This window comes from Saccopteryx leptura, chromosome 2 (genome assembly GCF_036850995.1).
Source record: "Saccopteryx leptura isolate mSacLep1 chromosome 2, mSacLep1_pri_phased_curated, whole genome shotgun sequence".
In the NCBI taxonomy this organism is placed as follows: Eukaryota; Metazoa; Chordata; class Mammalia; order Chiroptera; family Emballonuridae; genus Saccopteryx; species Saccopteryx leptura.
The window spans coordinates 211,077,179-211,100,250 of NC_089504.1; the positions used below are offsets into that span (position 1 = coordinate 211,077,179).

Sequence of the window (23,072 nt, forward strand, 5' to 3'; positions counted from 1 at the left end):
TTTCTTCTAAAATGATCTCACAGAATTTGTCTGAATTCACCTAAATGTGCTTCTGGAACAAAATTTCTGTATAAAATATTATAGAAAAGTAAAGTGCCTTTGTCAATTAGTAGTCTGATTTATGATATGCACCTTTCTACTACTTTCTATATAAAATCAATTTGAGGTCACCCGAAATAGCTTCTAGCCAATAGTTTCATTCTAAAATTTCCAATATGCACTGTCTAAAATATGAACAAGATAATACGATGATTGCTTTCTGAAATACTAAGGCTCTTTCCTCTCTAAAAGGTATCTTTTATGGGTAGATAATCTGTCAATTGTCTTGACAAATTTGACTTCTTTTAGGTAATTTCTCAAAGTGGCAATCCTGCCATATCTATATTATTTTCCTCTCCATTTGTATGACTGGAATAAGCCTGAATATGTAGGTCTTCTTCCACTAAATAAGATGTTAGGATAATTTTATTTCTTTCTATTTTTATTTAATTTTAAACAGGCAATAATATATTTACAAGGTTTAAAATTCAAAGGGCATAAAAGAGTTTTGTTTTGTTTTTTTACAGAGGCAGAGAGAGAGTCAGAGAGAGGGATAGATAGGGACAGACAGACAGGAACGGAGAGAGATGAGAAGCATAATCATTAGTTTTTTGTTACGACATCTTAGTTGTTCATTGATTGCTTTCTCATATGTGCCTTGACTTTGGGGCTACAGCAGACAGAGTAACCCCTTGCTCAAGCCAGAGACCTTGGGTCTAAGCTGATGAGCTTTGCTCAAACCGGATGAGCCCGTGTTCAAGCTGGCGACCTCGGGGTCTTGAACCTGGGTCCTCCACATCCCAGTTCGACGCTCTATCCACTGTGACACCACCTGGTCAGGCAAAAGAGTATTTCTTGAAGGTTCTTTCTTCACCCATGTCTTTCAGCTATCCAGTTTCATTTCCTGAGACAAGAGCATCCGTGATTTCTGAGTTATTGTCCCAGAGAATTTCTATGCTGCATATACAAAATGTGCATCTGTTTTGAGTTTGCTATAGTAACAAAGTCTAACCTATTTGGGTACTCTCTCCTCCATGAGACAAACCTTTATATAGACTTAGACAGTGTAAAACAAACAAACAAACAAACAAACAAAAAACCAACTAAAAACCAAAATGTGCATCTGTCTGTACAGATACACTCTATGCTGGTGATCCTCTATGGAGCTCTGTGGACTGTATTTTCTGTGTGGTGATAACTTCCTCGAACTTCTGGATTGTGCACACATCAGAATGGTTGAGTGGTTTACACAGGTATATCAGGTCACTGACATAGAAGCCTTGGGACAGAAAGTGAAAGGTGGGTGCTACTCTGAGAAGAGGTGTCCTGAAGTCACACTTGTGCTGAAGCAGATCCTGAATGATCAATTGCAGTAAAAAAGTGGTAGCACAGTGGATAGAGCATCGGACTGGGATGTGGAGGACCCAGGTTCGAGACCCCGAGATCGCCAGCTTGAGCACAGGCTCATCTGGTTTGAGCAAAAGCTCACCAGCTTGGATCCAAGGTCGCTGGCTCAAGCAAGGGGTTACTCAGTCTGCTGAAGGCCCACGGTCAAGGCACATATGAGAAAGCAATCAAAGAGCAACTAAGGTGTCATAATGAAAAACTGATAACTGATGCTTCTCATCTCTCTGTGTTCTTGTCTGTCCCTATCTATCCCTCTCACTGGCTCTCTTTCTGTCTCTGTAAAAAAAAAAAAAAAAAAAAAAAAAAAAAAGTGGAGCCAAGAGGACATGGGAAAAGGCACAAGAGATGTCCAGCATGTAGCATGACTATGCACAATACCATCAACGTGAAAGAGGTGTCAGGTAACAGTTGTTGATACAGAAATTCTAGCACAAACTCAGACTTCAATTAATTCCTATCATTTCAAAAAGGAACTCATCTTGAAACTTTTCACACCATAGATTGGCTTTTATGATTGACCTTTCCTTGTAGACTTTTTTTTTTTTTTGCAAAATACACATAACAAAATTAACCATTTCATGTGTCAGTTCAGTGGCATTAAGTGTATCACATTGCTGTGCAACCTAGTAAGCTTTTGTAGAAGAAATACATGGTAGAAATTCTTGACTTTTTGCTGATGTTAAAATTTACTGTTTTACACCTTATATTTAATTTTTTTTTTAATTTTTTAATTTATTTTTTGACAGTGACAGAGAAAGACAGAAAGAGGAACAGATAGAGACAGACAGACAGGAAGGAGAGAGGTGAGAAGTATCAGTTCCTCATTGCGGCACCCTAGTTGTTCATTGATTTCTTTCATTGATTGCTTTCTCACATGTGCCTTGACCCTGGGGGCTACAGCAGATCGAGTGACTCCTTGTTCAAGCCAGCGACCTTGGACTCAAGCTGGTGAGCCTTGCTCAAACTAGATGAGCCTGCACTCAAACGGGCGATCTCAGAGTTTCGAACTTGGGTCCTCTGAGTCCCAGTCTAACGCTTTAACCACTGGGCCACTGCCTGGTCAGGCTACCCTTATTTTTAAACTTAGATCCCCAATATATTTAAAACTGTATGACTTTGAAGTCTTTCTGTGAATTTCTCTTCTCCAGATCCTGTGCCATGAAAATCACAAGGTTTTGGGATTCTCGAACTCCAGAAATGGCTGAAAAATTCCAGGAACTAAAATAACTTAAAATGGCCATTATTTTACTCATTGTTCTGAGAAACATTACTCTTACAGATATCTGGGTATGCATGCGTGGTATTGTCAATTGGCTTGGGCAGTACCAAATTATGTAAAGATTTTCTCTTAAGCAAAAGGGTGACTGGTTGATCCATAACAAGACTTGGCCTTGGATAAATTCTTTATGAAGTAGTACACCTACTTCAGATTGTGTTGATGATAATTGGTAGAATTAGGATGTGTCTTTTGATTATTTTATCCTTATATCTTTACACAAAATATATCTTTTTACCTTTTAATGAGTTTGTGCACTGGCTGGTACAGATGCTATTTTTGTCCTTGTAATTCACAGTCCTTAAATTATCCTTTGGGAAAATATCTACTTTCCAATAATCATCTATTTCCAATGGCAGGAATACGAAATACTAAATTACTGAATTCCAAGAATGGGAAGCATTTCTTTCTCAAGAAGCATTTAGCCTTACTCTCTCTGGGATAAATGAAGCTTCTTTGAAGGTGCCACACTGCATTATAAACTCATATTTCAGCAACATCAAGTCTGTGGTTGTTGGTTCACACAAACAACTGGTTAAGGATCTTACAGAAATTATTTGCTAAATGTCTTTTCTAATTATAAATAAATCAAATCAGAGTCATGTTCGATTTTGCAAACATAACAATTTGTAAGAATTAGGGTAAATGTTGTGGGTTCCAGTCTATGTTTAGGCTGTTATAACAGAATATCATAGACTGTGTTACTAATAAACAAGAGAAATTTATTTCTCCCAGTTTTGGAGACTAGAAGTAAAAGTTTATGAAATGGGCTGATTCTGGTGTCTGGTGAGAGCCTGCTTCCTGAGTCTTAGATGGTTGCCTTTTTGCTGTGTCTTCATGTAAGAGCAAGGGAGTGCGCAGTGATCTCTTTTATAAGGGTACTAGTCCCATTTTGAGGGTTCCAGACTCATGACTGAATCAGCTCCCAAGATTCTTCTAATACTATCATATTGGGGATTAGTGTTTTTTTATTTTTATTTTATTTTTTGTATTTTTCTGAAATTGGAAACAGGGAGGCAGTCAGACAGACTCCTGCATGCGCCCGACTGAGATCCACCTGGCATGCCCACCAGGGGGCGATGCTCTGCCCATCTGGGCCATCGCTCTGTTGCATCCAGAGCCATTCTAGCGCCTGAGGCAGAGGCCACAGAGCCATCCTCAGTGCCTGGGCCATCTTTGCTCCAATGGAGCCCTGGCTGCAGGAGGGGAAGAAAGACACAGAGAGGAAGGAGAGGGGGAGGGGTGGAGAAGTTGATGGGTGCTTCTCCTGTGTGCCTTGGCTGGGGGATTAGTTTTTAACATGAATTTTGGGGAGATATGAACATTTAGTCTTATAACAGTTCCTAAAGCATCTTATCTTGGAAATTTTAGATATGACAAATTTTTACTCATATCATGTACTTATGTTGAGTCTGTCTTATGAGCTCTTTGGGAAAATAACTTGCTACTATGTTTTCTGAATATGCAGCCTTGTTTTTTCTTTTCTTTTCAAGAATCTGTACTTAACACTTTAGATTTTGCAGTTAGAACATAAGTAGCCCTGGTTGGTTGGCTCAGGGGTAGAGTGCTGGCCTGGTGTGTGGTAGTCGCAGGTTCATTTCCCAGTCAGGGCACACAGGAGAATCACCCATCTGCTTCTCTACCCCTTCCCTCTCCTCCCCTCTCTCTGTCTCTGTCTTTCTCTCTCTCTCTCTACCCCTCCCATAGCCATGTCTCAAATGGTTTGAGCAAAGTTGGCCTCAGGGGCTGAAAATTTCTTGTGGCCTTGCCTCAGGTGCTTAAACAGCTCCGTTGCAACAGAGCAGCAGCCCAGACTGGCAGAGTATCACCTGGTAGGGGGCTTGCTGAGTGAATCCTGGTCAGGTGCATGTAGGAGTCTGTCTCTACCTTAATAATAGTAAATAAATAAGAACATAATTGTTCAATGATTTTTGGCATATCTGAAGACATTATTGTATCTGAGGTTTCTTATATTGTATCAGCAAGAGTAATATACTTTACAGTAAAAAGGACCCAGATATCAACAGCTTCTAAATTATTCCTGTGTTATGTCCTGTTGAGTTTGTTTTTATTTTGACCATTTAAATGTTGATTAATTCAGTCAAGGAATATTATTAGAAGACTTTATTATAACTTTTGTATACAAAGCTTAAGGAAGTATTTCTCAGCTTCAACATTATTTACATTTTGGGGTAAATAATTCTTTATTGTGAGGACTACAAGATGCTTGGCAGCATTCTTGGTCTTACCTTCTAGATGCTGATAGCTCTATATTCCAGTTGAGACAACCAAAAATATCTGCAGATGTTGCCAAATATCCTCTGGTAGGAAAAAAACTCACATTTTAGAACCACATACATATAGGGAAACCCTGACGTAGGCATGGTTTCTAGAGCTCGTCTCAATGCCAGTTGCATAAATCAGTGATACCTAAGGTTGCTGCATTATTAAAATAGAAGAGTATTTTATAACTGTTGCTAATAAGTGATATTCTGAGTCCTTCAAATTCTTCTCCCACCCTACTCTGTCTGTTGACCATACACAACATTCTTCTTAAAAAATAACTGAACTCTCACCTGAGCAATCATGGCACAGTGTATAAACTATTGACCCAGACCACTGAAGTTGCTGGTTTGAAGCCGTGAGTTCTCTGGCTCTGAATGTAAGCTAGTCAGCAAGGGTTCACTGGCTTGAACGGGGGAATCATCTAAGTAGTCCCAAAGCTTGGCAGCTTGAGCCCAAAGGCCAATGGCACAAAAAGCCCAAAGTCATTGGCTTAATCAAGGAGACACTGGCTCACCCCAATCAAGGCACATATGAGAAACATACAACTAAAATGAAACAAATATATATAAAATAAAAAGTAATCAAACTCTCCTTACCACTGATGTCAAGTAAACCCTACTCTGGTTAGAGTTAATTTTTAAGATGGACTTGTTTTGAGAGTCTGAGAATCAGTGGGAAAATATCCAGAGAGATATTTCTACACAAACGTACAATGTAAATATAGCTCCAGCTGTGATCATAACAAAAGCTTTGTCAACTTGTACATAACAGAACCAGTGATAGACTGCTTGGAATTCACTTGCATGGGACTTAAGTCAATCATTGACAAACTTCTCATGCTCCTCCACAAATTTACAGACACTGACAAATATATTTATTCAGTAGTTTACCACAGATCTCAGCCTACCTTGTTATTTGAGGGATTATACAGCATTTGAATATTTTCTTGTAGGTTCCTTGGATTTCAGAGAAAATTGTTTTTGTTTAAACTTGAAAAAAAATACACTTCTGTTTATGCCTTCCTTATGTTTAAGAATTATGAGTAATTGATGCCCTGGCTGGATAGCTTGATTTTTCCTGAAGCACAGAGGTTGCTGCTTCAATCCTTGATCAGGGCACATACAGGAACAGATCTCTGTTTCTGTTCCTTCCTCTCTCTCTCTCTCTTTCTTCATTCCTCTCTTACTAAAATCAATAAATAAAAAAAGAAAAAAAGAATTAAAACCAATTGAAATTTCAAAAAAATGTTAAAATCCTTAAAACATGGGAAAGTATGTTAATTTATAGTTAAAATTTTAAATAGCTTTGGTTTTCTGGTTATAAAAATCAAGGGACTATTTATCTTGAAATAAATAAAAATTTAAAAAGGAAATAATAGTACTCATTCATCTAACAACTCAGAGATAGCAATCTTTTTGCAACTATTCTCCTAGATTGCATATACAAGTAATATTTTGATAAAAGAAAATAAAAAACATTCTAAATCCTTCTTTTCTTGCTTGACACAATGGTTTGCTTGAGGTAGCTATGGAGTATTTCACTGTATGGATGATCATGCATTTGACTTCATCGATGCATAGTTACATTGATTTTCTTTTGTTATATTCAACATTACATTATGATCTCATGTGTACATCTTCACATATTTGTCCTATTATTACTTTTAGATCAGTTCCTCAGAATGAAATCAAGGAGTCCAAAAATAATACACATTTTGCCTTCTGGTGTTATGTTGTCAAACTGCTCACCAGGACGATCTACCCAGTGTATATATCCTAATAGGACACGAGTTCACCTGTATCCTACATCTCTAGTAGACACACACACATCTTTAAAAATAGATTTTCAATACATCAAGAAAGGCACCCAAATTTTGAAATCTTGAATTGATTTAGTTTGACTGTGTAAGTTTGTGAATGTGTTTTCAGCAATTGAGAAATAAGACTCTATCAATTTACCTTCTAAGAATAATATCAATTTTTTTTTGTATTTTTCTGAAGTGAGAAGCAGAAAGGCAGAGAGACAAACTCTTGCATGTGCCCGACTGGGATCCACCTGACATGCCCACTAGGTGGTGATGCTCTGCCCATCTGGGTTGTTGCTCTGTTGCAACCAGAGCCATTCTAGTGCCTGACGTGGAGGCTATGAAACCATCCTCAGTGCCCAGGCCAACTTTGCTCCAATGGAACCTTGGCTGCAGAAAGGGAAGAGAGAGATAGTGAGAAAGGAGACAGGGAAGGGTGGAGAAGCAGATGAGCACTTCTCCTGTCTGCCCTGACCGGGAATCGAATCCTAGACTTCCACACGCCAGGCCGACACTCTACCACTGGGCCAACCAGCCAGGGCAATATCAACTCTTTAGTGAAACTGTCTTTGGTTTAAGTTTTTCACTTAGAAATTCTGATGAAGGATGGTGATGGTATTTTAGGTATTGCATTATATTTTATCACATTCAGGACAAAGAATAACCTTAGCCTTACTTTTAGTGCTTCTTCTGATAGAGTTATTTTTGAAACCTTATCCTCTACTTGCCTTTTAGAGGCCAAAGCTTCAGTGAAGCATAGTTCTCTTTTGGGTTTGATGTGAAATGGTTTCAAAAAGCCAGGCAATAGCTCTCATTTATGAGATAATGACTTCAGCCAGGCATTGAGCCCAATTCTTTGGAGGAGTGAGACCCAGCTTGAGGCTGGATCTGGGTAGAATGACAGCTAATGAAATATAGGACTTTAATTTGTTGTTGTTCTAGCAGGCTCCCGTGGAAAAATCCATCCCTTGTGACATTTTCCCCTTCACCTCCTTTCCCCAGATCTTCTATAAAACTCAAAGGACAAAACCAATTTGCTTTCAGAATGTCTTATGAGTGGACTTCCTATAACTCTAATTTGGGAGGATAATTTATCAAACAATTGATTGAACGCTCTGATATTCTAGCACCATACAGAACTCCTTTTACCCGCACAACAAGATGAGATAGCATGTTAGCCAGTGTTCTCTAGAACACAGAACCCTAGGATGTGTGTGTGTGTATGTGTGTGTGCGCGTGCATATTTATACCAAAATGCAAAATACAGTATATATATCCTTTGACTCCGTGATTTCATTCTGAGGAACTTCTCTAAAAGAAGTAATAAAACAAATATTATTGCAAAGATATAAGCATGAGAAACATAACTGCAATTTTGAGTATACATATGGAGAAAGAGATTGATTTTGTTTTAAAGAATTGGTTCATGCTACTGTGGAGGCTGACAAGTCCGAAATCTTTTATGTAGATCAGTAGGCTGAAAACTCAGGCACAATTTCTATGTTACAGTCTTAAAGCAGAATTGCTTCTTCCATTGAAAACCTCAGTCTTTAAGACCACCCATATCATGGTGGGTAATCTACTTAAGTTAACTGATTGCAGATGTTAATAATATCCATAAATATCTTTACAACAACACCCAGACTAGTGGTTGACTGAACAACTGGGCATCATAGCTAGGTTGACATACAGAATCAATCATTATGAATGGTTTTTGGAAACTTAGATAAAGCAATAGCTCATGCTAAATGGATTACAATGTACAGATGAGGAAACTGGGGCTCAGAGAAATAATGTAACATCAACAAGATCCTGCAGTTTGTAAGCAGTGGTACAGGATTTAAATACTGCATTGACTGACTCCAAAGTCCATAGTCACTACACACACATGTGCACTTGCACCCATGAAACACAACCCCTCCCACACACACTAACCTCTCTTACCTTTCTCACCTGATCCTTAGAAAATCCATGTTATAGAAGAGGAAAAGTAACCCAGATCATCTTTTATAATCACTGACATCTAATGGGGGAGAATGCACCACAGGGTGGGTTACACTGAGTCAGAAAGGAGGATAGCTATTAAAATAATTAACCAAAACTTCATGATTTTGTTTAGGCCACATTTTTAAAAACATTCTACCATTTTAGACAAATAAACATTGTTCGGAGTTCTGTAGTAAAGGCCTCTGTACACAGAAGTTAAGAGGAAAGTCATTTTAACCATATTAATTATTTAGAACATTCTATAATACATATTTGTAAGCAGTAGTTTACCTCCTTTTGTAGCATTTTAAGTACTTTATACTCCTTTATCACTCCTTTTCTTCTTTTCAAGAAAATTAGAACATTTTATTTTTCTTTCTTTATTTATTTTTCTGAAGCTGGAAACGGGGAGGCAGTCAGATAGACTCCCGTATGCGCCCAACCGGGATCCATCCGGCACGCCCACCAGGGGGCGATGCTCTGCCCATCCGGGGCGTCGCTCTGTCGTGACCAGAGCCACTCTAGCGCCTGGGGCAGAGGCCAAGGAGCCATCCCCAGCACCCGGGCCATCTTTTTGCTCCAATGGAACCTCGTCTGCGGGAAGGGAAGAGAGAGACAGAGAGGAAGGAGGAAGGAGGGGGGGGGGGTGGAGAAGCAGATGGGCGCCTCTCCTGTGTGCCCTGGCCGGGAATCAAACCCAGGACTCCTGCACGCCAGGCCGACGCTCTACCACTGAGCCAACTGGCCAGGGCCAGAACATTTTATTTTTCATCAGCTACATCCTAGAAAATTGAATAGTTTGGTAATATCGATATTGGGTTCAGTTAATTATTTTCATTCTGTATGTATTGAAAAGCTTGAGTATTCCTTCATAACACTCAGAAATATAAAACGGGAAATTTAAGAAGTCAGATATCAAATGGAATTACTTTATTAGAACACAATCGTTCAACCTCTACATCCTCATCTTTTGGTTCTGAATTAGGAGGCAGCATTGTTATTTCAGAAAAGAAAAAGTTTGAGGGTAGAGATATCAGTTTTTTTGAAAATGTCCACATTTATCTTTTTCCTTTGAAGCATCTTATAAGGATAGCATTGAGATAAAGCTGAAAAATGCCATGAACAAGTGACTCAAGGAAAATATTAAACTTATAATGAAAAACTCTTGTTTTTTCTAATTTGAGGTCCTCCTTTGAATGTGTTATATAGGTAAAGAATTAAAATGTTATTTACATAGGAGACATTTGACTGGTTTGTAAGTCTTATTTGATAATTGACTAATTTGGGAGATGAACAGTGATTTATATTTATAAATGCATGATGGATTTCCTAGATTTTGGCATTGCTCCACATCCACCTGTTATTAGGAACGCTTAAATGAGCAACAGATACACACACCAAATGATTCCTCACTGGGAATGTATATACTCTTGAAAATTCAAAGCAATAAACTAAAATTTTCTACTTTTGAAGGACTACACACTCCAATGAATTTTAAAAGAGAAGGATAATAAAATAGTATTTTCTATTTTTACTTTATATCTGAATATTAAATATATAGTAAATATATTTCACAAATTGCAATAATTTTAAGAAGTGAAGGATCCATGATACATGTCACTTCTGGAAGAGATAACATATTCCATTAGATCATTCATATAAACCAAGGACTTGCCAGTTCTCACACACTGTAAGTTACCCGACACAACCTTTCTTGCCCTTTTATGTCCATTGTATATAAAATGAATAAAATTGGCTGTATATTCTTGTGTGTTATCATAGCAATCATAAACATTCAGAAACATAGACAGGCCACACATAGAACCTGATTCTCTAGTCCAAGACACAGTAAGTTGGATGGTAAAATATTTCAGAGAGAAGAACTAAAGGTATTTTTTAAAACAAAAATGAGTTTTTGAGATCTAATCTTGTGCTGGGAAGTTTTATTTCTGGCTATGCCTCTGAGGTGCAGGCAAAGCAGGGATGGCCTGTATTCTCTAGGCATTCTGGAGCATTTTAAAGTAAAAGAAAATCTTTAAGGGACCAGGATTTCCCACTTTTAAGTATTCCTAATTGTATCCTAACCTTACCTCTCTGAAGGCCACTCCCACTTCTAGCTAACAGCCCCACCATACTCCTAACGCCCTCAAGATCAATGGCAGTGACCCAATTTCCAAAATTTTCTTTCTGTTGTACAGTCTATGAATATCCATTAGGGGAGTGCGACATTGTCAACTGCGCTGATGATCTCATGCCTGTCACCCTGGGACGAGTAACCATGGCCTAATTTGATAGGGCCTCAGGCTGCATATTTGCATCTTTTCCTTCACCCACACATCTGTTTCACAGCTCTCACTTACACTCCACCACTAGACAATGAGCATTAAAATGCACATATGCAGATGAAAGCACCTTGAAATCTGAAGAGCAATGTACAAGTGTTAAATATTACAGAAAAAGGATATACATTACATAATTTTTCCATTTAAATTAAACATTTATTATAATATATCATATAAATAAATATATGCATATGTGACACGCATATAGCATGTACATAAGTGTATATATGACAGATACATATAAACACATACATATAGGACTAGAAGTCTTCCAGTGACTTCCCATTCCACTCAGAATAAAATCCAAATTTTTACCATGACTTACAGGTTTATCTGTTCTGATAGTAGGTGACATGATCTCCCTTTTGCTCACTGTGCTCCAGCCATAGTGGACTCCTTGCTCTTCCTTGCAAAGTCTGAGTGTTTGACAATCTCAGGCTCTTAGCTTCATGCTTTTCCCTCTTTCTGCTACACTTTGGCCCTAAATATTTACAGGCCTCATTTCCTTACCTCTTTAAATTCTCTGCTTAAACGTCATCGAATCAAGAGTATCCTGATCTTGCCATGGCCAGTTGACTCAGCGGTAGAGCATCAGCCTGGAGTGTGGAAGTTCCAGGTTAGATTCCTGGCCAGGGCACACAGGAGAAGCACCCATCTGCTTCTTCACCTTTCCCCCTATCCTTTCTGTCTATCTCTCTCTTTCCCTCCTGCAGCCAAGGCTCCATTGGAGCAAAGTTGGCCTGGGTGCTGAGGATGGCTCTATGGCCTCCACCTCAGGCACTAGAATGGCTCTGATTGCAGTGGAGCAATGCCCCAGAGAGGCCTGAGCACCATCCCCTGGCGGGTATGCTGGGTGGATCTTGGTCAGTTGCATGCAGGAATCTGTCTGTATGTCCCTGTTCCCCCCTTCCCACTTCTCACTTCAGAAAAATACAAAAACAGAAAAAAAAGAGTACCCTGATTTTACTAAAAACAGTTCTTTTATACCCCAACTTGGACATTCTTCCTCCTTTTGCCTTGCTTATTTTCTTCAGAGCTATTTCACAACTGACATGTTATTTATTATTTTTATTGGAAATTCCAGGGAGTGTTTGTTCCCTGATAAAGCCCCAGCGCCTTGAATCATGACTAACACATAGTAGGTGTGCCATCACTGTCTGTTGAATAAATGAACAAATATTAGTTAAGGTAGGCCTAGGTAGCACCTCTCGTCTCCTTGTTTACTGAACTGATTTTTTGTGATTTATAAAGAGCTTTAAAAATGAACTTTATTTTTCAGAGTAGTTTTAAGTTCAGAGCAAAATGGAGTCAAGAAGAAGTTACAGAGATTCTCGTACTATTTGTCCCACAAATACACAAGCTCTCCTACTGTAAACACCCCCACAACACAGGTGCATTCTTGCAACTGAGGAGCCCACACTGACACATCATTATTATCCAGGGTCCACAGTTTACATTCGCACTCTTGATGCTGTGCATTCTGGGGGTTTGAACAAATGTATACTATGCATCAACAATTATAATAACATACAGAAGAATTTTATTGCTCTAAAAACCTCTGTGCTCCACCTATTTATTCCTCCATTCCTGCTAACACTTGGCAACCACTAATCCTTTGACTGCCTCCATTGATTAGTCTTTTTCAAAATGTCATATAGTTGGAATCATACACTATGTAGGCTTCTTAGTTTGGCTCCTGTAAAGGGCTTTTTGCAACTCTAAAGTAGATGAGATTGACTAAAACCAATCAACCAAAACCAACCAACCAACCAACCAACCAACTGAAAAGCAATTAAACCACAGATGTATAGCCAAAGGCTTAATAATAAACAGAACCAAATTAAAATAGTCAGTTATGGTCACATTAAAATAATAAAAAGGAAACTATCTTAGGGTTTACAAGACAATTGTTCACTAGTAAGAATATTTAGATGCTATGAGCCTGGCTTTAGCAAAAGCACGCACACACAGATGTATTTTTAAGTGGGCCTGGCAGCCTTATATATAGATGACAATCCATCAACTTCATTGATGATAACTGGTCGGAACCCCAGGCATGCTGCTTCCTCTGTCTACACTCAGCTGAGTCACTTCACCTCCCACAATGTCAGCATTCCCACATGTCATGTGGGATAGTGGGTTCAAGCTTAATGACCTCGAAGGCCCATCTTGAACTGAGGTGTCTTCACCACACTTTCTACAACTGAAGTTGATAATTTTGTAGTGATTGTTTTTTTCATGTTCAGTACGGAGAGACTACTGAAATCTCTGTGAGTCAAGGAACCATGTCCATTTCCTTCATTGCTATCAACCCAGCATTTAGCATCTGACACGAAAGAAGTTTTCAATTTAAAATCTGTTGATTGAACAAAGGCCCTAATGCATGAATGAATAAGTGAATTAAAGTGATTCTAAGGAGAGTGCCCACAAATGTTCTGGAGTTTTTAGTAACTTGCCAAGAAGTAGGTATCATCTTTTTCCTGTGAAACCTACTTTATCCTTATTTTATTTTAAAATTAGGCCTATATCAATCAACTCATTTGAGTCATTTCCTTTTTTGTTTTCCTTAACATAAGGAGAAATACAGCCAGTTTCTACTATTTTAATTTTAATGCTGCCTCATAGTTATAGGGCCTGACTTACTTAAATACATGCTCAGGACATGTTATAAAAAACTAATATTTTTGTTTCCAAGAGTATATTTCCAAACTGATGACACAAAAACAGTGTTGCCTGGTTGGATTTCCCACTAACAAATGGAGACCATTACGAGGACTTACGTCCAATATCAATGATTCACACTCCAACAACTGTGCATCTACGTGTTGGCCTCTTCACCAAGCCCAGCTTCACTCTGGATAGAATACAGGTTGCTGTCAAGTAAAAGTACCTCCTAACTTGAACCCTGGATATTTCTATGTATTCCTGGAAGGTAAGCATACAGGGCTGTTATATTGCTGTCAAAGTGCAACTGCAGTGAGAGAGGCCCAAACACTGCTTGAAGCATTCTTGCTAGATAACCACCAGTGACTGAAGTTAGAAGAGAATGGAGGTAGAAAAACTTTTACTGAATGCCAATACTGCCTCAGGTATTTTACTGGATGCTGGATATAAAGTTATGCATTTAATAAACATGCCCCTGGTCTCAAGGAACTTGCAGTCTAACAGAGAAAGGGGACAGAACAGAAACAAGTGAACAACCTATTTAATTACATCTTAAAATAAGGGCTGGAAAGGCAGCATGGGAGATTGTGATGCAGAATAATGATAATGGTAGTGGGAGACTTACTCAATTCAGGTTGTCAGGAAAGACTTACCTTAAGATTTGTTTTTTAAACTGAGGCCTGGATAATAAGAAAGACAAAGATCAGTATGCGCAAAGGCCCTGAAGTTGGCAAGAGCATGGTAATAACAAACTGAATCAACTGTTGTGTGGAGAAGTGGCATAATGTACTAGATAAGAGCAAGGACATCAGGGTCTCACTGGTTGCTATCAAATTGGCTTATCACAACTGACTTTTAACTTCTCTCTTCTGTCTGTTTCCTCACCTAAAAAAAATATCAGTGTTACATAAGAATATTGCTATGCTGCTCTGTAACTCTGAGTCTATGTGAATCTTTTTATTGGCTTGTTCATTTTTGAAAGCTGCAGCACAGTAATTTATTAGTCTCACATAGGCTCACAGAGCTAAGCATGATCCTAGAGATCATTTAGTCTAACACTTTCATTTTGATTTTTAAAAAATAATGACTTTAGAGAATTTTTCACTGTCCTAAAGCTGTTTAGTATAGAGCTGAGGCTAGAATTCAGATTTCCTGCCTACTTTGTCAAATAAATATGTAATAAAACCCAGAGAAGTTGAGGAAAAATTCTGGTCTGTTTTAATGTATTAGATGACTCACATGTAGCTTTTAAATTTTCTTTTTAAATTTTTTTTTTTAATTTAAGAATGAGTGTTTCAGTCAGGGCTAGAAAGAATGGTAGACTCGGCCCTGGCCGGTTGGCTCAGCGGTAGAGCGTCAGCCTGGCGTGCGGGGGACCCGGGTTCAATTCCCGGCCAGGGCACATAGGAGAGGCGCCCATTTGTTTCTCCACCCTCCCCCTCTTTCCTCTCTGTCTCTCTCTTCCGCTCCCGCAGCCAAGGCTCCATTGAAGCAAAGATGGCCCTGGGCGCTGGGGATGGCTCCTTGGCCTCTGCCCCAGGCGCTAGAGTGGCTCTGGTCGCGGCAGAGCGACGCCCCGGAGGGGCAGAGCATCGCCCCCTGGTGGGCAGAGCGTCGCCCCCTGGTGGGCAGAGCATCCCCCCTGGTGGGCGTGCCGGGTGGATCCCGGTCGGGAGCATGCGGGAGTCTGTTTGTCTCTCCCCATGTCCAGCTTCAGAAAAAAAAAAAAAAAAAAAGAAAGAATGGTAGACTTAAACTGAGTAAATTGAAGAGAGTTTAGTGAATTGTGTGGTAAAGTTGAGGGAAACTACAAGGGGTATTGCACACCCCCAGGCTAGTATCAACATGGAAGCTTTCTTAGACTTTAGCCTGAAGGGGCCGGAGCAGAGAGGTGACAGAAATAGCTGTTTTGAGAGGTATCCAACGGGAATTGAGACTTTTATTTGAGAAGTGCAGCCCCAACAGTTTCCTGAGTGAATACCCTATCCTTAATTTCCATTTTCCTTCTGATCTTCTGGGTGAGCTTCCTGTTGGTCAAAGTCACCCAAAAGCTCAGTAGACAAGGGAGCTCACCCACTCAGTCCATGCAGTGCTACTCCTGGGGCAGAGATGGACGAGAAGGGTGGAAGCTAGAACCAGAAGGCCTAGGGGGAAGGTATGCAAAACAGAAAAGTTTAACACAAAAGGTTCTTCTACCCCTTTTTTTCTACTTGACATTTTGTTCATCCACACTTTCATGTGTCTCATGCTACCATACATTGCTCAAAAATTATTATATGATGAAGACACATTTGGCCCTTATTTTGGTTTCTACAGACATATTTTTAAGAACTTGTCTACAGATAGTCAAAATGACAGTCAACTCACATAAAAACTTGAAATAAGTCGATCAAATAATTTGATAAAATTATTCTTAGTTCCTTTGAATTTGGCTAAACAATATTTTTTACTACTTTACGGCAACTTATTCTTTCCTGGGAGAAATGGGTTAGTCACGGAAACCACTGTATTTTGTGTGCAGGGCAGAAGGCAGTTGTTCACTCCCAACATGTCTGAAAGAATGAATGGGGGACTGGGTCCACTGAGGTTTTACTAGTATTGGATTATGAAGTCTCCTGGGCAAGGTTCATCTAAGGGAGGAAAGAGCCAGAATTATGTTCCCATAAAATGTTCCAATCTTCAGAGGAGAGTGAATTATTTTTTATAATAAAACTACAATGTCTATCACACTACAATTTTTTTTATAATTTATTTTTTATTTGTTTATTTTAATTTATTCATTTTAGAGAGGAAAGGGAATGAGAGAGAGAGAAAGAGAGGAGAGACAGAGAGAGAGAAGGGGTGAGGATCTGGAAGCATCAACTCCCATATGTGCCTTGACCAGGTAAGCCCAGGGTTTCGAACCGGCGACCTCAGCATTTCCAGGTCGACACTTTATCCACTGCGCCACCACAGGTCAGGCCACACTACAATTTGTCCTAAGCTTTTTTCTCATAGATCCATGTCTAGGTTGAGGAACAGGAGAGGACATTATGTCAAAACTGAAAGCACTATTTTCGCAAAATAGCCCCTGAGATATTAGAACCATGAAGGATGGCTGCTATGAGCCTAATGTCTTCAGTAAAAAATAAAAGAAAAATAGGTATTTTCCCATTTAGCCCAAAGTGCAACATTTTCTTGGTTTGCTGAAGAATGGATAGAGCACAGGAGACTGGAGCATATTGGAGACTCTATCTTTCAGTGGCCCCGGCCTCAGGGTGTGTGTATGTTCTAACTCTAATGGTACCTGGGCCAACAGCTTTCAACCACAGCCAGGGACAGACATAGCATCCCAGTCTTTCTCCATGATTGCTATGACACTGCAGTAACAGTGATTCTGGTGGCTGGGCACCAGCAACCAATTCACACAGCTTCATGCTGGTTCTCAACAGCATGACAGTGCCCAGTGACCTTCATACAACTTGATAGCTGGCAAATGTCTAGACCAATAGTTCTCAAACTGTGAGCCAGAGTGCACTAGTGTACCCTAGAAGATTTCCAGGTGTGCCCTATGGTATTCCAGAGAAATATGTGCCTGTTGGGGACCAAAAATCCAACAGGGTTTTTGGAGTTTAGATTTTGGAGGGACAGAGGTGTGGCATTGGCTGTAAGCTGACAGTCTCTCCAACTCCCCACCTCACTTGCTTGATTAGGTTGCAAAAGGCTGTTAAGCTGTGGTGCTAAATTGTTTACACTACCCGCCATGTTCCCCGGAAAGACTGGAGGCAAGTTTCTTCTACCCTTTGTTTGGTGTAAAGTTAAAATGATATGTATGGTGAGGGTTTTCTGCACTCAACACAATTAAGAGTAAAAAGAGAGGAATCCTTCAATGTATTGACTAGGAAATGACAGTTTTCCTTTCAAATATATGCCCAAACATTGAAGAAAACGCGAGGACACATCAGGCTCATGTTTCTCATAAACACAAGAATGAAAAAACACATTTATTCTGAATTTACTAATTTTTTTAAAAATTTTAATGGGGTGACATTGATAAATCAGGGTACATATGTTTAGAGAAAACATCTCCAGGTTATTTTGAAATTCAATTATGTTGCATAGCCATCACCCAAAGTCAAATTTTTCTCCGTCACTATCTATCTGGTTTTCTTTGTGCCCCTTCTCCCCCCCCCCCCGCCCGCCCCCCTCCGTAACCACTACACTCTTGTCCATGTCTCTCTCATTTTTATGTCCTACCTATGTGTGGAATCATATAGTTCTTAGTTTTTTCTGATTTACTTATTTCATTCCATATAATGTTATCAAGATCCATCCATGTTGTTGTAAATGATCTGATGTCATCATTTCTTATGGCTGAGTTTACTAAATCTTACTAAAAAAGTATCTGTATATATAAAAAGATAACTTTTTGTCATTTTTTAAATTTTTTAACCCCTCTTTTCTATGAATTCTAAAAAGGATAACAGAAAATGTAACATAAAAATGTTCTTTAATGTCAGAATAAATTTAATTTTGTTGTATTTATTTCATTTAATTACCATAAAAGCACACTTGAACTTTATATTTTTTTCTTTAAAATTTTACTTAATTATTATAACATATTTCACAGAAATGTGTATATAGTGAGCCAACAATTATTTGTAGAATTTTAAATATGCCCCAACTTCAAAAAGTTTGAGAACCACTGGTCTAGACAATAACATCAGTTAAGGAGAGCTTAAGAAAAAAACCTGGGAAGATGTAACTTGCTAACTGAGAGGCAATAAGAAATACCTTTTCGGGACTCCCAAATATATAGGTTGTACTTGGCAGGATTTTGGAAGTCTGATAGCAGCAAATACGGCCCAGGAAAGAGAAATACCATCATTTGCCAGATTTCTGTGGCCTGGAGAAACACATACTTCATAAACATTTTAATTTTGACGTTCATGCATATATGGTTTTGTGCTGGGCAAAAAATTGTTTTATTCTTCGATTCTTATAGAACTCTGCTGTTTATGCAGAATTATCTGGAAGACTACTATTAACAATTTTCTCATTTACAAATTCTTCCCTAAATATTGTAACAGTATTTTTGTTTAATATATTATATGTATTTATATTATTTTATATTATTATTTGTATGTATTTAATATATTATATGCATTTTTTAATTTAAAAATTCTGCAAAGATCTTGAGTTTCTAAAAAAATGTATAACAGAAAGTCTACAACCATTTCCATAGGAATATTGATATATGTACTAAAAAGATACCAATTTTTTGCAGTTTTCATTCATGTTGACCAACATTCATGACTGTTCCTTTGTGATTAAAACTTCACATCGTTTTGCAAATGTCCATTTACTTTACTCCTTTTTCGTAGGTATAGACTCATTGCTTTGTTCTAATCAAGAAGTAGAGCAAGCACAGAAAGCTCACAGTGACTTCTGTACAGGTAAAAGTCATGACCTGGGAGACAACTGGGTGAAGTTGTCTGCTGGGACCAGGTGCTGTACCTGAGTTAAAAGGGTCATTTTCCTCTCTGTCTCATTCATGCTGAACATAAGAACTGGAACTGATGGAGACTGAATGATGAATTGCAGCAGAAGGACAAAGTGAAGGAGGTGAGTTTTAAGACTGTTTAAACTTGTTCAATCATCTGCTTGGAACTGAAGCCATGGAAAGGTAGCTTCATGTTCTGCTCCGAGACTGTCACATGTAGCTCTCCCGAGCAAACAGGAAATTTCTGTGTAGTATTAAAAATTTGTTCTCACTGAAGGATTTTGTTTACAATTATAAAAGGAAACATTTACAGTTTCTAAACCTGCAAAATGGGGAAATAATAATAATTATATCATGAAATTGGAAGAGAAAATGTAATTAACTGTGAAGTGTTTAGAATAGCTTCTTTTTTTTAAAGGTGTTTTAAATATTATTATAAAAATAAAACAAAGTGAGTGTGAGAAATTATTAATTTTAGATGATATTTAAAAGTGGCATTTAATAGAAAGCCTAAGAGAAGTTGTAGGGAGAAATTAGAATTTAGGAACTTATTGCTTCAAGTAGTTTTGGGATTCTTTCCCCCAGCCCTGAATGTTTTTTTTTTCCTTTTTTTTTTTAACTAAATTTAATGCAGTGACATTGATAAATCAGGGTACATATGTTGAGAGAAAACATCTCCAGATTATTTTGACATGTGATTATGCTGTATACCCCTTACCCAAAGTCAAATTGTCTTCTGTCACCTTCTATCTGTTTTTTTTTGTGACCCTTCCCTCCCCCACCCCCTCTCTCCTTCATCGCCCCATCCCTCCTCCCCCCCTCCCACCAACCTCCAACCCCGTTGCCATCACATTCTTGTTCATGTCTCTGAGTCTCATTTTTATGTCCCATCTATGTATGGATTCATATAGTTCTTAGTTTTTTCTGATTTACTTATTTCACTCCGTATAATGTTATCAAGGTCCATCCATGTTATTGTAAATGATCCGATGTCATCATTTCTTATGGCTGAGTAGTATTCCATAGTATATATGTACCAAAGCTTTTTAATCCACTCATCCTTTGAAGGACACTTGGGCTGTTTCCAGATCTTCGCTATTGTGAACAATGCTGCCACAAACATGGGGGTGCATTTCTCCTTTTGGAGCCGTTCTATGGTGTTCTTGGGGAATACTCCTAAAAGTGGAATAGCTGGGTCAAAAGGCAGTTCGATTTTCAGTTTTTTGAGGAATCTCCATACTGTTTTCCACAGTGGCTGCACCAGTCTGCATTCCCACCAGCAGTGCAGGAGGGTTCCCTTTTCTCCACATCCTCGCCAGCACTTATTCTGTGTTGTTTTGTTGATGAGCGCCATTCTGGCTGGTGTGAGGTGATATCTCATTGTGGTTTTAATTTACATTTCTCTAATGATTAGTGATGTTGAGCATTTTTTCATATGCCTATTGGCCATCTGTATGTCCTCTTTGGAGAAGTGTCTATTCATTTCTTTTTCCCTTTTTTGATTGGATTGTTTGTCTTCCTGGTGTTGAGATTTACAAGTTCTTTATAAATTTTGGTTATTAACCTCTTATCAGATGTATTGTCAAATATCTTCTCCCATTGTGTAGTTTGTCTTTTTATTCTTTTCTTATTGTCTTTAGCTGTGCAAAAGCTTTTTAATTTGATATAGTCCCATTTGTTTATCCTGTCTTTTATTTCACTTCTCCGTGGAGATAAATCAGCAAATATATTGCCTGAGAGATGTCCGAGAGCTTACTGCCTATGTTTTCTTCTAAGATGCTTATGGTTTCACGGCTTACATTTAAGTCTTTTATCCATTTTGAGTTTATTTTTGTGAGTGGTGTAAGCTGGTGATCTATTTTCATTTTTTTGCAGGTAGCTGTCCAATTTTCCCAACACCATTTGTTAAAGAGGCTGTCTATATTCCATTGTATTTCCTTACCTCCTTTGTCAAATATCAGTTGTCCATAGAGCTGTGGGTTTATTTCTGGGTTCTCTGTTCTGTTCCATTGATCTATATGCCTGTTCTTATGCCAGTACCAGGCTGTTTTGATACAGTGGCCCTGTAGTATAACGTGATATCAGGAAGTGTGATGCCCCCCACTTTATTCTTCTTTTTTAAGATTGTTGAGGCTATTTGTGTTCTTTTTTGGTTCCATATAAATTTTTGGAATATGTGATCTATATCTTTGAAGTATGTCATTGGTATTTTAATTGGTATTGCATTGAATTTATAGATTTCTTTGGATAATATAGACATTTTAATGATGTTTATTCTTCCTAACCATGAGCATGGTATATGCTTCCACTTGTTTGTATCTTCCTTGATTTCTTTTATCAAAGCTTTATAATTTTCTGAGTACAAGTCTTTAGTCTCCTTGGTTAAGTTTACTCCTAGTTACTTTATTTTTTTGGTTGTAATAGTGAAGGGGATTGTTTCTTTAATTTCTCTTTCTGACTGTTCATTGTTGGCATATAAAAATGCCTCTGATTTCTGAGTATTGATTTTATATCCTGCCACTTTGCTGAATTCATTTATCAGGTCCAGTTGTTTTTTGACTGAGAGTTTAGGATTTTCTATATACAATATCATATCATCTGCAAATAATGATAGTTTCACTTCTTCTTTTCCAACTTGAATGCCTTTTATTTCTTCTTCTTGTCTGATTGCTGTGGCTAGGACTTTGTTAAATAAGAGTGGTGAAAGGGGGCACCCCTGCCTTGTTCCTGATCTTAAGGGGATTGCTTTTAATTTTTGCCCATTGAGTTTGATGTTGGCTGTGGGTTTCTCATAGATGGCTTTTATCATGTTGAGGTATGTTCCCTGTATTCCCACTTTGCTGAGAGTTTTGATCATGAATGGGTGCTGGATTTTATCAAATGCTTTTTCTGCATCTATTGAAATTATCATGTGATTTTTCTCCTTCTTTTTGTTTATGTGATGAATCACATTGATTGATTTTTGAATATTGTACCAGCCTTGCCTCCTCAGAATAAATCCCACTTGATCATGGTGTATGATTTTTTCCATATAATGTTGGATCCAGTTTGCTAATATTTTGTTGAGGATTTTAGCATCTATATTCATCAGAGATATTGGCCTATAATTTTCTTTCTTTGTGTTGTCTTTGCCTGGTTTTGGAATCAGAATTATGCTCGCCTCATAAAAGGAGCTTGAAAGTCTTCCTTCCTCTTGAATTTTTTGAAATAGTTTGAGAAGGACAGGAGTTAGTTCTTCTTTGAATATTTGGTAGAATTCAGTTGTGAAGCCATGAGGCCCAGGACTTTTCTTTGTTGGGAGTTTTTTGATAACTGTTTCAATCTCATTTGGTGTAATCGGTCTGTTTAGGTTTTCTGATTCTTCCAGATTGATTTTTGAAAGATTGTATGTTTCAAGGAATTTGTCCATTTCATCTAGGTTGTCTAGTTTTTTGGCATACATTTCTTCATAGTATTTTCTTACAATATTTTGTATTTCTGTTGTGTCAGTTGTTATTTCTCCACTCTCATTTCTAATTTTATTATTTTGAGTCCTCTCTCTCTTTTTCTTGGTGAGTCTTGTTAAAGGTTCATTGATCTTGTTTACCTTTTCAAAGAACCAGCTCCTAGTTTCATTGATCCTCTCTATTGTTTCTTTAGCTTCTATGTCATTTATTTCTGCTCTGATCTTTATTATTTTCTTCCTTCTACTACATTTGGGCTTTACTTGCTGTTCTTTTTCTAATTCTTTTAGATGCAGGGTTAAGTTGTTTATTTGAGCTTTTTCTAGCTTCTTAAAGTGTGCCT

At 38.2% G+C, this 23,072-nt stretch overlaps 1 protein-coding gene and 1 non-coding gene across 2 annotated transcripts in view; one reads left to right on the forward strand and one right to left on the reverse strand.

Annotated features, from left to right (window-relative positions):
- The first annotated feature begins 981 nt into the window (after nt 1-981).
- LOC136396085 (small nucleolar RNA SNORA28) lies at nt 982-1,105 on the forward strand. Its single transcript, XR_010749508.1, has one exon. It is a non-coding gene; the product is annotated as a small nucleolar RNA SNORA28 (small nucleolar RNA).
- Nucleotides 1,106-4,967: 3,862 nt separating this feature from the next.
- The window catches only part of CYYR1 (cysteine and tyrosine rich 1), a 153,190-nt gene continuing 135,085 nt past the window's right edge, over nt 4,968-23,072 (reverse strand). The window contains exon 4 of the mRNA XM_066369941.1: nt 4,968-5,043. Within this exon, the coding sequence (XP_066226038.1) occupies nt 4,991-5,043 (53 nt within the window). The 3' untranslated portion in view covers nt 4,968-4,990. The remainder of the gene's footprint in view (nt 5,044-23,072) is intronic.